We start from the raw sequence: 16891 nt of genomic DNA, 5'->3' as shown, positions 1-16891 counted from the left end.
AAAACGTAAAACTACAAATTTTCAAAACAATCAGTCCATATATATTTAAAATATAGCAAAAATTGAAAATATTTTTTAACTTTAATACCCTGTAGAATGAAAAGGAGCAACAGTTAATTACGGCATTTTTGGTTCAATTGCTATATTTTGACGTTAACAAACTGCTATTAAGCTGTGTATCATTACTAATTACTCACCCTGTATAATTTATATTCACACGACGTAAAATTACACAATACAGACAGACAGAGAACACAGTTAGTGATCAGTTAAAAAATTTAGAAAATTAGAGAAAAGTTTTTTAAATTTTTAGTCACAGAATACGTTGGTAAAATATTCCATGCCAAATTTATGACAACCGATACATAAATTATCGCACTTGTAAGTATACATTAATAATAACTTACCGATTGAGTGGCCAAAATTTGTAACTCGGGCTCGGTGGATTCGAGAAGCTTCTGCACCATCTTCAGGAAACTCTCGACAAACAGATTCAACGTTGGTGCGTGGCAAGCCAGTAGAAGTTGATCCATGGCCTCCATCGCAATAATGACAAAACTACAACAAAACAAAGTAGGCCTAGTTCATCAACCTGATATTGATTTGTCCTTTGTATGTAAACATGCAACAGTGTTAAATTATTCTTACACCTTAAGGTATATTTAATTCTTTGGACTAAAATAGAACTAGCTAATCAATAAAGTTAATCACAATGGTAATCAGAAAAAAATGGGACAAATTTATGCTTCCAATTCAAGAGAGGTAAATGAATATGTAACACTTAATTATTAATATTAATAAATATATTTGAAGAATTCAATCTGTAATCTAGGTATTAACATAATAAATGTTATAAATTAATTAATAATTCTGAGGTGATAATAATAACATATTTGATGATAATTATTAGTATTTGATTATCATATTTGATGCGCTGTGCAAAAAATCTAGGCAGACAGCAATAATAATGTAACAAATGGAAAAATTGGTAATGTATTAATGACATGACGGTTTATTTCTTTAAACAAAAAAGGTACTTCTCATGAAAAAGTATAGAGTAGTAACGTAGCAATCTTCAACCATTACTTTGAAAAATGTATTATTCTACACAGCCTTCATAAATGATTACAAACCAAGTGACCAGTTATTTTGTTTGGGAGAGTAATTTTACTTCTTTCACATTGGCAATTAAATTTCAGTAAAATTAAAAATTATTATTCAACCAATCATTAATATCCGTAACAATAAGATTCGAGGATTTTTAGATGACAGTACCAACCAAGCAAAGCTAGTTTCCTAAGCTCAGAGGTCACGTGGCTTGTAATCATTTATGTATGCTCTGTATGAACACCACACAAATTATAAACTTGTTTTTAATTGTATGGATTTTATATGCTGTTTGACTGTTTTCAGATGACAGACATGGAATCGGTGATTGTCTTACGAGTATTCTGGAACAAATTTGAAAATATTATACAGATTATTCCAGTTTTATTCTAAAAATAATTTGGAATAGGTAGAACTAGTAAAAGTATTGTGATATTGGTTATATAAACTTATTTCAAAATTTAACCATTTTCAAAAAAGAGGGTGTTACAATAATTGAAAAAATATTTATCCAAATATCTCAGACACAGATTGATGAAATTTGGGCTAATAATTTATCTTGTTAAAAGTAAAAATGTATTGTCATTAAGAACCTCAGAATTTAATCATTGGGTATTTTGATAATTGGATAAGTGTATTTTTTAATTATCAACATTATTTTTAAGAAAAAAGGTCTTTTTTACTTAAATCTTATAATGGATAATTTTCTATTTTTTTAAATTTAAGATTTTTACATAATCGAACAAAGGACCCCTCACAAATCAAATGGAAATTGGCTTTCGGTGAAATCGGCCGAATTTTGGATATGTTGTTCCTTTCGGTGTCCAGATCAAAAGTCTCCACGGGCATGAAGCTCGAAAATCTTCCCTGCGAGCAGTTCCCAGCTTGGAAGGTTAGAGATCGGCAATCTCCGATTTTCGCAAATTTTACCTCTACCCTTGCATTTTCGGGATATATATGAAGTTATATTATATATATGAAGATATATTATACAGGGTGAATCAGAACTTATCCAAAAAAAAAATTCTGGATGTACAGGGGTCCCTTACAAATACAATTTTGTAAAGAAAAAATCAAAAAAGGCAGTTCGAAAATGATTTAAAAATACACTTTTGCACGGCACTGGAATCTGTTCCACTATAAAACCTGACTGCGCACAATGCGACCGGCATGGCGGTTTGATAAAAACGGACAAAAACTTTAGCAAGGAAAGAAATAAATATTATAGCACCTATTTTATATTAGCACCTATTTTATATTGGCAAATTCAACTGCTTTTGCCTTTATTAATTAATAAAATTAATTTGTGTTTTTAAGTAATAAAATTATTTGACATACCCGATGTTACAACAACAATTGTTCCAAATTTTATCCACCAACGTGTAAACACATTTGGGTCCGTCTTACTCAGTTTCTACGAACTACCACAAATATTGTCTTGTTTCACCATAACACAAATGCTTCACCATAATACAAATGTTGTCTTGCTTCACCATAAATTAAAACAATATCCATCAACTCTGAGTTGCTATACACGCAAACCATTTTTGACACCAACTACCAAAAAACTATTGTAAACACCACACATAACAGGTAAACACTATCGTAACGGCGATTGCAAAATCGGACTTCAGTATTCGGAGTCGCTGAGGCCACATGTAGAGGTAAAATCAGCGAAAATCGGGGATTACCGGTCTCTAACCTTTCAAGCTGGGTACTGCTCACAGGGAAGATTTTCGAGCTTCGTGCCCGTGGAGACTTTTGATCTGGACACCGAAAGGAACAACATATCCAAAATTCGGCCGATTTCACCGAAAGCCAATTTCCGTTTGATTTGTGAGGGGTCCTTTAAAATATCACTCAAATTATAAATTTTCTCCAAACAAATTATACCAATCTTTTGATTACACAATACAATACAACAGCAAAAGTCCAAAAAAATCATTGGCAGAAATTTTTTATTTTTTTGCAAAACTGTGCTTCTCCCTGTTATACGACAATGATATTTTGGGCCAAATAATTAGTCCTTTTATATATGTATGATTTATTATATTTTTTTAACACGTATTTTTTCTCTTGAAAACTTTTTTACGGATATTTAAAATTTTTCAATCTGTGGTAAATGTACATTAAATTTAAAAATATATTTGCCTCATTTCTTGAACAAAGTAACTATTTTGTATTTTGAAAAAGGTCGAGATTTTGAAATAAGTTTATACTCGTAACAAAGTCTCATTATTTTGAATGCTTTTATCTTTCCCTAAATTTTATCATAATAAAAGTGGGACACCGTGTACTGTATTTTATTAATATTTGTGACATTTTAAACTATCGAAGCCTAGCTGTGTTGTAATAAACACAATGTTTAATAACTGTACCTCGATGGTTACACTTGAATTGAGACTTAAATAAAGTATAATAATGTGAGTAACTTCAATCTTTAGAAGAAGAATTTTAGATTTAATTCAGTTATGAAAGGAATTTTTAAATTTGCAGTGATTTCTTTATACAATAATATTACAAATATTTATCACTATAGAACTCGAGGTCATAAATGAAATGAACTGGACTGTAATTAATAATGATGTCATAGTGTTTGGTTAAAAGTATTTTTGCAGTACAAATAAATTGTATATATTTTCTACTGCACAAAAGATATCAAAAATAAAAAAATCATGACTAAAGGAAAATCTTTCACCTTCCTCTATTAAAATAAGGAATCAGAATGGAATTAGGATTTGAATTTTAAAGGTTTCAAAAATACTTTTATTTAACTATGAAATAAATCATATGAGTGTATCTAGAAAAGTAATTTGTATGACATCTATTACAAATATCTATAAATATACTAAAGTAGATTGTCAGTAACATGAAGCAGTGTTATCTTAGGTATTATGCAGGATCAAAGGATGTTCATCATTTTCAAATTCACTCAAATATTCTTGTAGTCAAACCATGAATTATCCACTTGTCAATTTAGTATTTTAATGAAATATTAGTTTGAATAATCTAACACCCAGGATATGTTTTACAAGGCAGTTATTTCAGTTTTTTAATTTTACAGATTACGAGATTTACTTAAATCATTATTTTGGAGTTACTTTTTATCACATTTTATATAGGTACAAACTTTGTCTTTTCTTATCCTTTACTTCCACAGTGCTCTAATTTCCATGCATCTACTTGTATCTAAATGGTCTTTAAGGAAAAACATTATTTTTCATGGGACAAGTTAATATGTTTGAGTTTGATGCAGATTGAACTATTGATATATAACGTAATTACTGTTTAATTAGGTTATAGACTTTGTACTTTGAAAACTTTATATAATCATTTTAGTATGAATATTTATATATCATCTTATAATTATTATAAGCTTCCGATTTTGCATTCCAGGACACATGACAATCAAATACTTGCAATTATATTCTCTTTGATTTTTAACAATTTTTTTTCTGCAAACTAATATTACATACCCATATTTTTTACGGTAAATATCTCTAGCTGCCCTCTGATATAAATACTCCCCGATCCTGTCCAACTTCTCTGGAGAACTGAGTGAATAGAAGGTAAGTTTTTCCATATTCGACTTAACCAATCCATCTTGAGGATATACAGGAAATATATTATCAACAAGTCTTTTGTATCTGGGTCTAAAAGCGCTACAGCACCCGCAACAACCTGTAAAATCGAATATTTATGGAAATATTAATAATATTAAAATAAACAATAAATAAAGTAAACTTTTAAATAGAAGACATTACCGTTGCACATGTTTATTTACTAATATTAAATGATTCACACGTAATAAAAAAATAAAAGTATTTCCCACTTTATACCTAGACCGAGTGACATCACTGCAATGCATTTCATCGGTGACAGCAATGACAGTTGACAGCTGATTGCGATCTGTTTATTTGTCCATACGTGTACCTAGTGCAATATTTTGGTGGATTTAACGATTCAGCCAATAGGTCTGTTCCAACAAGAGTCAGGGATTGGTTCCGAACCGTCAGAAATGTGCATCCAACTAATTCTTGCGATATATTCACCGAAAACACATTTAGAACTTAGCTGGCCAAACATTTCGAACGGTTCGGAACCAATCCCTGACCCTTGTTGGAACATACCTAATGTCTTCCAAATTGCAAGATTATAATTTTAAATATACAAAAAATGAGTAAATGTTATAGGAGAATAAAACAGATGGAAAAAATGGCTTAATATAGAGTAAAAAAATATAAGTAAAATAATCCTAACACAATAATTTGTAAATCGATTGAAACATATTTTTGAAATTGCAAATTTCATTTTCATAAAATATTTTAAATCTATGGAAACAAAACTAAAATTTTAAAAATTATTACCAAAAATAAAATCCGTATATCTAACCTTCGATAAGTTTAAGAGCTAGCATAACGTTTGCAACACATTAAATACAGAATTATATAATTATCACTAAACTTGTTGGTTAAATATATTAATTAAGAATGTATGTGTAATCAATGTAGGTAATCTTTAATTATCTGTTCTTTACAATAGGTATATAGTAACGTGATTTATCAAATAGAGATAAAAATAGATAATTTTAAGTAAGTACCTAATGAAAAATCTTGTAAATAGTTTGTTACTAATAGGCTGTAAATAGTAGCAAAATTCAAATAGGTATTTTTTTTTGTCACGGCCATTGTTTTACTTGTATTTGTATTCATATGTTAAGTTAATTTTAATTCGATTCTAAACATAAACGTTTATATTTGTATCTTATTTTCGTGAATAGGAAAGAATATCGCGATTCGCGATATCTGGCTGGAAATAATAAGAAATTTTTCTATCTTTTACTTTTTGTATAGTATAAAAATGACAAAATAGAAAACCCTAATTGTCATATTAAATTAAAAAAATATATTTATTTGTTTGTGTATATTTTCCCATTATATTTTATTCTTCGTAAGGTGCCTATATTTGTAATAATAAAATATATTTTTCCTGAAACAATAATTGATAAATGTAACTGCTATAATTTATTTAATTATGTCCTAATAGGTGCTCTTAATTAATGTCCAATAATTTTATATGTTCCTTTAAAAATTATAGGTCTGTTCCAACAAGAGTCAGGGATTGGTTCCCAACCGTTCGAAATGTTTGGCCAGCTAAATTCTAAACGTGTCTTCAGTGAATATATCGCAAGAATTAGTTGGATGCACATTTCTGATGGTTTGGAACCAATCCCTGACTCTTGTTGGAACAGACCTTATGTCATACAATGATTTATTATCTAAGGCATAGATAAATTTCTGAACGTACTATACATTTAATGAATTGAGCAGCGACATCTATTAGTGCTTATCGTTATAAATCCATAAATAATATTCAGCTGAATACGGAAGATGGCGCTTGTAGTATTAACATTTAACTTAATTTATATAAATGCCCTAACTTAAACAATTATAGTCAAAGATGCAATTTATGTGAGGAAAATAAACTTACACCCTGGATCTGTACATTTCTGAATGAAAGATTCAACAAAATCCGCGACTTCGGGAGTATCGAAACAACACTTCACAATAGACATTTTTAAACCATTTATAATTATCCCTATCCATATAAAAATATACGTATAAAATTTTCTTGTTCAACAATCGAAGCTAGTAGAAGTAGACACCGCTGTTCACGAGGTTTAACAACTACTAGTTGCTATGGAGCAGATCTTTCAAGAATAAGAACAAGAATAGAGTTTCTCTTCATGGATAATTAACTGTACTCCTTACAATGACTAGCACGTACACTGGAAACCAACTATCCTCTCTAATTGCATTTCTCGAGATTTCCTTAATTAAATTAATGGTTATTGATAATTCTGCATTAAGAGAAACGTATTCATGTGTGTGTTTTTAGTATACTGATTGTCTCCGGACCACGTGAGTTCAATGTCAAACATTCAATCACATTTTTTATAAATCCGCCTTGTTCACAGGAGCAAATGGGACGTCAGGACGCCAAAGCGTCGCCACGCCGGCCACATTACACTACGACTAGATCCTGAATATAGGTTACTTTCAGAATATTCTCGTAGGTATCCTGACTTTGCGCATGCTCGTCCTTTGAATAAATTGTGAACTGAGGCTGCAAAATATGTGGAGTCTGGAGATCGTTGTCTGGTTCAAATACCAGTTATTTACTTAAATCAAACAACGATCTTCATATATTTGCAGCGTTATTAGATTGATAAAATGTCATGTAGGTACTGTGAAATAAAACGTTATTCAAATTCAGCAGGAAAACCACTTGTGAAAATGTTTACGAAAATGAACCAAAATGTTTGAATTGTACATATAAAGTACCTAGTGTTTTTCTTTTACTGAAAATAAACATCACATTTTAATGAACATTCCCTATCCCAAAAATTTATGGACATATGGTTATAGGAACTTTTCTTAATCTGTAACAAGTGGCATACCTGATTTAAACTTAGTGAAGAATGGGGTGCCAAAGGTTCTGTCTTAAGGCCCTTGCCCATAATTTATATGATTGGTCTTTTCTTCCGATAACTATATTCTTTATGATGACGATACATCTTTAATTTGTAGTAATAGAAATGTAGGTGTTTCTTTGAAATTTACAGTTAAAGAAATGGAAAACAAAGTCGATGTAAACAATAATCTTAAATTAAATTTAGATAAAACTGAACGTATAATTTTTTCCACCGGTTTTAATATTACAAATGGTTCTGCAGTTGATTTTTTGGGTTGATGATCGCATGGGCGTAACTAGGATTTTTGCTGGGGGTGGGTCTAGGGCTACAAGCTCTATGGAGGCCTCTAAAGGAACTTGAAGACTTTTTCATTTGATTAAAAAAAGGTCACGTAATCAGCGACCTACCGAAATAAAATTTCAAAACACTTTTTGAGACTTGCAATATGGAGCAACAATCAGGGGGGTCGTGACCCCCTGCCCCCGGGCTACGTCCATGGGTGATTGCTTATGCTGGTCATGTCCCTTTGACCCTTTGAGAAAAAAACTATTATTTTATTAATATATTATCCGAATGTTAAAGTCTTGTTTTAATTAGAATACTCTTTTAAAATAATATTAATAATATTAATAATTAATAATAATAATAATAATAATTAATAATAATAATAATAATTAATTTCGGAGAATAAATAATTGTTTAAGTGAAAACTCCAAAATATGGGTTAAAACTTCCTAAATTTTGTCCAAATATACAATTTTCGTAATACTTTGGTCAGTTTTCACTCAAATAGTGGATTTTCACAACCAAAACCTCCCTTATACTTACTAGTGTATGGTAGGGCTTTAAATTCATCAACTCATCCCTCCTACTTAACATAGAGGGAGGAGTTAAATTGTCACACATAGTAAATATTTTCTGGTGGGGATTTTTCTGACCAGAGATTAATAGGATTTAAAAATAATGATAAATTCAACAACAATTATTTTATTTAGGTGAGTATGTGTACAACCAGTTATAAAGATCCCTACAGTTCCTTAAGCTACACATATATTTATTGATACTATGGTAAAAACAATATGGACTGTTTTCACTAAATACAGGAAGTGTACTGGAGGAAACATTACGTGNAATGTGTTTTTTGAATCTATTTATGCTTGTTAAAGTCTTAAGATGCAAAGGTAATTTATTAAAAAACTTTATACATACATAAAAGGTATTTTTTTCTGTCAACGACAAGTTATGTTTTGGATATGTAATATTTATAGTTCTTGTATCATACCTATGATTGGAATTATTAATTGTAAAACTAGTTTTATTCTTAAATGTATACAAAAGACATTCATAAATATATAGTCCATATATTGTCAAAATATTATTTTGTTTGAACTTATTCCTACATGATTCATTATATGCTATTTTATATATGGTTCTGATAACTCTTTTTTGTAACACAAAAATTTTTTCAATACTTGAGTTACCCCCCCAAAATATTATTCCATACTTGCAACACGATTCAAAATTTGAGAAATATAATCTTAAACTTTTAATATTCAAATATCTATTTGTTATTCTAAATCCATAACAAATTTTATTAAGTTTTACACATAAATACTCTAATTGATTTCCCCATGTTAGATGTTCATCTATTAAAATCCCAAGAAACTTAGTATAATCAACAAAAGCCATTGAATCATCCGCAATATCTATATTTTGAGGTGTGTCAATTTTAGCTTGTTTTGTTCTGAAAAGTATTATTTTAGTTTTATCTTTATTTAAAATAAATCTGTTTTTTCATACCACTCTCTTCTGGCTGAAAATAAATTATTTCCCTCCTCTATTAATTCAAGATAAGTATCTGCCCCCACAAGTATGTTATTATATTACTTACTTATTACTCTTTATTTCACTGCCATCTGTGCTATGGCTAAACAAACTCCTCACTGAATTATACATACTTTCAAGAATTTATTGTTATTTAGCTGGGCAGTAAACTCATTTGCTGGATAATCTCGCATCAATGTAGGTAGAGGCCATATCTTTAGATTTATCTTATATTTTGTAAATCAAATCTGCTGTGAAAAGTTGTTACGAAAATAAATAAAACAAGACCCAAATATTCCAAATATTTAATCATTCTTTGCATCCAGATTAAACAGTTATTTCTATTGAAAAACTTGTCAAAATCACACTTATTGAAACATAACTAGAGAAACAGTATACTAAATGTTTTGGTTATTTGTCTTTAACAAACGTGTAGGTTTATTTCTTTAGTTGTAAAATTAAACTGGTTATTTGTTTATTCTTTATGAAGCTAGAGAATACTTCAATTTATTTTCGTACAACTTGTTAGGGAATAAATAAAAACTTCTTAAAATTGTTCTTCCCAATTTATCAATTACTGTTGTTTATGATAAAAAAATGCTTAAGTTAAATCAAAATTCGAAGCGTACCTCGTACATTGGTTAAATTACTTTTTGTTAGTATATAGGAACTGACTGCATTATCAAGATTTGCAACTGTAAATACTTATTCTTGAATCAGAATGGTTTCGGTTTACCAAATACGTTTAGGTAGACGTCGTAATGACCTGTTAGGATGCAGTGAATCATAAGATCCATATAGGTATAAATGCAGGAGGTTGTATGAAACATTTACAAGTCGGTTTTATAATAAACCTTGCCGCCAGATAAACAAGTAAAGAATTTATTATTTTGATAAACTGAAACTTACATATGGTGTCCCGTTTATGTTTCAAAAAAACTTGTGTGCAAGTTCCTCATAGGAAAATAATGGGGGTAGTTCATGTGACGTTTTTTTCTTAGACTCCCTGTTTTCGAGATACAGTGTATTGAAGTTGTTACGTTCCAAAATGTCAAAATTTGTACACGAGTAAACATCAACTGTGCGTTAAGAATAATGTGCAAACGGTTTCTTTCGAGTATAATGGAAGAAAATATGTTAAAAGTCTAAACGGTTTTTTAAACTCTAAAGCATACTATAAAAATTGTATACTTGTAGAAATTCGATATCATGTACCATTTTCAAGAAAAATTAAGTTGCATGAATTGAGGGACAATTTCAGTATCTACTGTAGTATTTCGAGTTTTGATCATTTATTTAATTGTGCATCTATTTTGTTCTGTCTGTCTCCGTGATTGTTTCCTAATATTTTTTTGTTCTTATCATTTTTTAAGCCTTCATGTGCATCAACAATTCAGTCCATTCAGTCCATTGATTTTAGTACCTAGTGATAAAGTGGTAGTTTACAAAATCTAAAATTAGTTATTAATAGATAATTAATTAGCATAATTTGTTTATTTTAATTTACTTTTCTGAATGTTACTTTACAACATTTTTACATTCAGTGGTAACGTCCTCTTTCAATTTAATATTCTGTTAATGTACTTGTGCCATTTTGTGAGCAAAAAAATGCAACTTCATTTTTCTCGAAACATGGTACATGCTACTCAATTTCGACAAGTATACCTTTTTTGTAGTATGCTTTAGAGTTTACAAAACCGTTTAGAAATGTAACAAATTGTGACTTTTAATATATATTTTTTTCGATTGTACCCCTTCAATTACCTGTATCGACGACACTGCTTTTCAGAAAGAAACCGTTGGAAAGTAACTTCAACACACTATATCTCGAAAACAGGTCGTCTAAGAAAAAAAACGTTACATGAACTACCCCCATTATTTTTCCATGAGGAACTTGCATTTTCTTGAAATTTGAACGGGACACCTAGTATACAAGGTGCTTCGCAAACGAATTGACACAGGGCAGGGGCACGTAGAGGAACCCACAATATGGTGATTTAACGCAACATTAATTTGTTATGTTTTCAAGTGGTAACTAGCAACATCAACTTCAACTTCAACGCTCTATTTGAAGAAAATAAACAAAGTTTTTATTTAAAATATTGTCTTTCTTTACAAATTTTTCTCATAAGTTCCTCATATTATAAAGTTCTCCCTTTATTTTATCGTGTTATTGTATAAATTATAAAGTTATGCGCCAAATGCATCAACAGGTAGCTATTTTAGCACATTTTAAATTTTTACAAAAACATTATTTATCCTAAGCTTGTGGAAAACGACATTGAGGTAAACACCTGGAGGAACAAGCAGGATTTCGAGCAGGCAGATCTACAGCAGGCAACCTATTTACTCTTAAAATAGAATTAGAAAAACGGACCCAATGATATAGAATAGAGAGACAGCTTCCTAATACCAGAGTTGTGGAGAATGATGGAAAAACTAGATATAACACTGGCTTTAATTCGGGCCATCCAACTGTATTATAAACTCTGACGCAGTTGGAATTGGTATATCGGTAACCGACTTTTTTAACACAACAAAAGGACTAAGTCAGGGATGTGGTTTATCTCCTACCTCATTTAAAATCTATTTAGGACAAGCCCTAAAAGGGTGGACATGGAAGTGTGAAAGCATGGGACTTCAGGTGGGTAACGACACCCTCTACGGTTTCTATTTTGCTGATGATCAAGTAATGATAACGGATGATGAAGAAGACATGTGTTGTATGGTTAGAAAGCTACAAGGAGAGTATGAAAACGCTGGACTGACAATGAATAAACGATATATGCGAATACTTGATTATAGGAAGCGACGAATGTAACAACTTACCTTTGGATAAAGGAATGGTAAAATGCAGCGAAAAATGTAACTACTTAGGAATGCTCTTCGACAAACAAGGGATGTGTAAAGACAGGATCCAAGAAAGGATAAATAAAGACAGAAAAACTATTGGAGCACTCGTTTTAGTTATTTGGAAAAATGACGTATCGAAAGATACTATAATGCGTATTTACAAAATTATTGTCCAGAGTGTTATGATATACGGTGCGGAAATATGGGATCTAAGCAAAATCAATAAAAGAAAATTAATGGTAACAGTGATGGATTTCCTCAGAAAAAACTGCAGACGATACAGACTTGAAAATATAAGAAATGAAATCGTTAGAAGGGATATGCCCATCTAGAGAGATATTATGGACGAAGTTGAAAACAAGCAATTGACATATGTAGTTCGGAGATATAAACAGAATGCATGAAGGAAGATGGGGAAGAAAAATATAGTTTTTCAAAGCAGTTAAGAACTTTTTATCTTTTATCTTTTTATAGGCAGAGTCTACAAATTGTGTTTCTCAGTACCACATTCTGCTATGATGTGTAACCATCTCGTGGATTGGACCTCTCTGTATCCTTTCCTTGCAGAAGACCGCCCTGAGCTAGCTGTGTTTATAAGTTTAAGAACTATTTTCTTTCTACCAAGACAATTATTGCAGTAATCGTTAAAACTGGGCACAACAATTTGTATGTTTCTGAAAATACCGTTTTAAATTCCTTGTATATAGTAAATAATATAATATGTGTTTATGTCACATTGTTTAGGTTTAAGATACTTGAATGGGTCTTGTAAAGATGATGTTTTATTCTCATTGGGATTGAATATTTTCCAAGTAGTTTATAGATGAGGTATTGGATTTTGAATGTATTATGATGATCAGGTTATAAATCCATGGCAAGCTATGATTGTGATAAATCATTAGCGATTTCTTTTATCAAAAATCTGACAACGCGGTATTGCTCCACATTCAAAAAATTACTGAAATAATAAAAATATTTTAGTTTGGTTTTTATAGAAAGCTTTGAAATTAAATGAAAGTGTAATAATGAGAAATCTAAGAATAAGTCAAACTTAAATACACTAATTCTAACTTGGTTTAGTCGTTTAGTCTTCAGTATAAAGAAAGTTAAATATAAAAGTATCATTATGTCTTAAATAAAATTATAAGCTTGTATTTGTAAAATAAATGTTATTATTGGTATTGTTACCTTTTATACGTGGGCTATCATAAAACAGTTTATCTCGACAACAGCCGGGTCATTCGCCAGAAATCAAGAGGGGTATATGAAATAAATAACAAAGTTACTGTTCTGTCAATAAAAAAAAACAAATAAATAGGTAACTCACCGGGGGGTTACACTCCCCCTAACTTTAGGATTCAAGGTATGTCCTTCCATACATTTCCATTATATTAATTAACAAATATGTATCATTCTTTATTCAACGACTAGCTAGTATCACCTGAAATAAGTCGAGGTTCTCCTGGACGTCAATTAGTTAGCATACCAACTACCAGGTGTATGAATCATATTATCATGCCACTTATCTCAACACCACCCAGTATGTGTCAATCGTAGTGCAGGTAAGACCCCATACAAACTTACAAGGCACACTTCGAAGGAACCACAGCCTCTAATTAGGACCGGGAACACGTGGGGCGCCCTGGGGTTTTCATAAACATAAACGAGTATGGCATATTACTCACAAATTCACAATTAATTAAGCAAATGTATTCAAGCTAGCACACACATATATAATAATCAACCTTATTGGGGCGCTGATCAGGCACTACTGTCACCAAAAACACCCTCTCTCAGTTTCGGCATCACGGGCTACATTTTGGTACTCATAAATTACATTATCTCAAGAGCAAACAAACACTTGGCTGGCGCATTTCGTGTGAACAGCTGGGGTTTAATTCAAAGCAACCACGATAGTTTTCATTACAAAACAAAACATATATTGATTTCCATTATTACAATACTTAAAAAATAAACAAGTGTTACTTACATATTGCCAAATTTCTGCAGAATTTGAAATGCAGAGCAGAATATGTGCCATCAAAGTATTTATTACCAATTTTCTGGAAAACAGTGTAGATTGTTGATATTAAACAAGAGTACTTTTTGTGTTTTTTACGTATTCTTAAGAATAACAAAAAAATATCTCCGCCACTGTGTATGAAGAGAAAGCTATTCCTCCTTGGGATAATTTCAATCAATACCTAAAGATCTCATTTACATCTAATCACCCATTTTGGAGTTATTTAAAAAAATATAGTGTATTTTGATCAAGGTGTAATTTTTTTGCTAAGCATTTTCGCACACATGTTCATGGGAACCTTTTTTCTCATCTTGATGAACACGACGTATTGACGATGTTCTATTCTTTTTTAGTAGCACCCGTCTATCAAAATACTGCAATAACAATTTAAATACAAGAACAGAACGTTTCGATAAAAATAACTGATTGAGAATGACTTCGAGGGAACTTCTCAATTAAGATTTACAGTTTTCGAAATGGAACCAATAGAAAATTGACTTATATGGGAAAATAAAATGTAATGCAATATTCGCACTCATTACGCAACAGTTAGAATCCATCCCGCTCCTAACGTCATTAATGCCTTAATGTCGAATTAAAATGGGAGCTCAATTTCTTGCGCGACGAATGTGATGTGACGGTGCATTAACGAGCGAATCCATACGGGCAGACTTATTGCAGACCGGCCTGCGCCTTCCATGGGAGCAATTTAAAATAAAACAGTCGGCGCAAGCGGAATGCTGAAATGCCTTACAATAAATTACTAGATTTTGTAGATCGCGCAAAAATAATTTGATTTATGCTCGGCGAGCACGTGAGAATTTTACCCACAATTCATCTGGAAGTTCTTTCATTAATATTGTTTTATTAAGGTTATTATATGTAATTAATTTGGTTTATTACTTGTTGTGAGTCTGCGAATGCCGGGGGCACGTGGAATTTTACCGTTTTCTCGATTTGGTTTCTGTCCGGAGGAAATTGGTCAATTATGTTTACCCGTCGATTTATTTTTACTTACTAAGAATATACTGGTCGCCAGAGATCAATTGAAACTAATTTCCTATCTGTAGCATCCTTTATAGCGAACAACTGTAAACTTGTTTATTTTTTAAGTATTGTAATAATAGGAATCAATATATATTTTATTATGAAATGAAAACGATCGTGGTTGCTTTGAATCAAAGCTCAGCTGTTCACACGGAATGCGCCAGCCAAGTGTTTATTTACTCTTGAGACATTATAATTTATGAGTAGGTACTAAAATGTAGCCCGGGATGCCGAAACTAAGAGAGGGTGTTCTTTGTGACAGTGGTGCCTGGCCAGCGCCCGAATAAGGTTGATTATTAAATGTGGGTTCTAGCTTGAATATATTTGTTCAATGAATTGTGAATTTGTGAGTAATATGCCATACTCGTTTATGTTTTTGAAAACCCCAGGGCGCGCCACGTGTTGCCGGTCTTAATGGCTGTGGTTCCTTCGAAGTGTGCTTTGCAAGTTCTACGGGGTCTTACCTGTGCTTCGTTTGACACATACTCGGTCATTTCAGGTGATACTAGCTAGTTGTTGAAGAAAGGATGATACATATTTGTTAATTAATATAACGGAAACGTATGGAAGGATATACCTTGAATCCTAAAGTTAGGGTGAGTGTAACTCCCCGGTGAGTTACCTATTTATTTGTTTTTTTTATTGACAGAACAGTAACTTTGTTTCAGATACCTTCTTGATTTCTGGCGAATGACGCGGTTGTTGTCGAGATAAACTTCTTTGTGGTGACTCATATATAAAGATAACAATACCAACAATACATTTATTTTTACACAACAAAATACGCTTTTATCTATTTCGTTATGCGATAGTTGCAACTTAATAATAGTAGGGATTCTAATTTACCTTCAGTTAACAGATCTTTGCTATTGCATGCAATAATTGATAGTATTTTGGAAGTACGCAATACACTTCCATTTATAACAGCCATGTTAAGCTTCTTGATTATCAAATCTCTAATCTGATGTTCTGAGCAAGGAAGAACATCACCTTGCTCTTATGTTGGTTAAGAATTATTTTCCTCGCAATTATAAATAAAATTGTTATCTCTCAAAATAGGAAAGCAGATTTTATTTCGCTGTATGATAAAACTCCAAATATAGATTCGTCGTCACTAGAGTCATATCGTAATGCTGAAGATACTTGCACCTATTTTTACCATAAACTTTATAACGTGTTTGAAAATTATGTTTCCAAGTACAGCTTTGATGTATTTGCTGACTCTTTGCTCAGTCTTATATACAATCCTCTGATAATGATGTAGGTAACATATCTTTTGTGAATCTAAGAAGGATGTTAAATGTTGGTAACTTTGATCAAACTAAAGTCCTTAACGTCCTGAAACAATTGACACCTAAACTAACTTCAGGTTCCGATAATATTCCTGCGTTTGTCCTACTCGATTGCGCATACTCGTATGTTCTTGCATATCCTTAACAAAAATGTATGTTGTGTACAATTCACTTTTTCATAATCATCATTTATAATCTTTTGGAAAATGTCTTAAGTTTATTACATGTATTATAAAAGGAGCATGCGGTTTTGACGAAAACTGGAAAATG

The 16891-nt window shown here is 31.3% G+C and overlaps 1 protein-coding gene across 2 annotated transcripts in view; it reads right to left on the bottom strand.

Annotated features, from left to right (window-relative positions):
- The window catches only part of LOC108914870 (protein EFR3 homolog cmp44E), a 28919-nt gene extending 23386 nt beyond the window's left edge, over nucleotides 1-5533 (bottom strand). The window contains exons 1-3 of one of the 2 annotated variants that reach the window (XM_018720785.1): nucleotides 5500-5533; nucleotides 4584-4788; nucleotides 408-558 (exon numbers count right to left, since the gene is read on the bottom strand). In XM_018720785.1, the coding sequence (XP_018576301.1) occupies nucleotides 408-558; nucleotides 4584-4788; nucleotides 5500-5524 (381 nt within the window). In that variant the 5' untranslated portion in view covers nucleotides 5525-5533. Of the gene's footprint in view, nucleotides 1-407; nucleotides 559-4583; nucleotides 4789-4871; nucleotides 4962-5499 lie in introns of those variants that run through there. The other variant, XM_023455691.1, reaches the window with a different exon arrangement.
- Between the last annotated feature and the right edge of the window lie 11358 nt (nucleotides 5534-16891).

This window comes from Anoplophora glabripennis, unplaced genomic scaffold (assembly GCF_000390285.2).
Source record: "Anoplophora glabripennis isolate ALB-LARVAE unplaced genomic scaffold, Agla_2.0 scaffold744, whole genome shotgun sequence".
In the NCBI taxonomy this organism is placed as follows: Eukaryota; Metazoa; Arthropoda; class Insecta; order Coleoptera; family Cerambycidae; genus Anoplophora; species Anoplophora glabripennis.
This window is presented reverse-complemented; position numbering and strand designations above follow the sequence as displayed.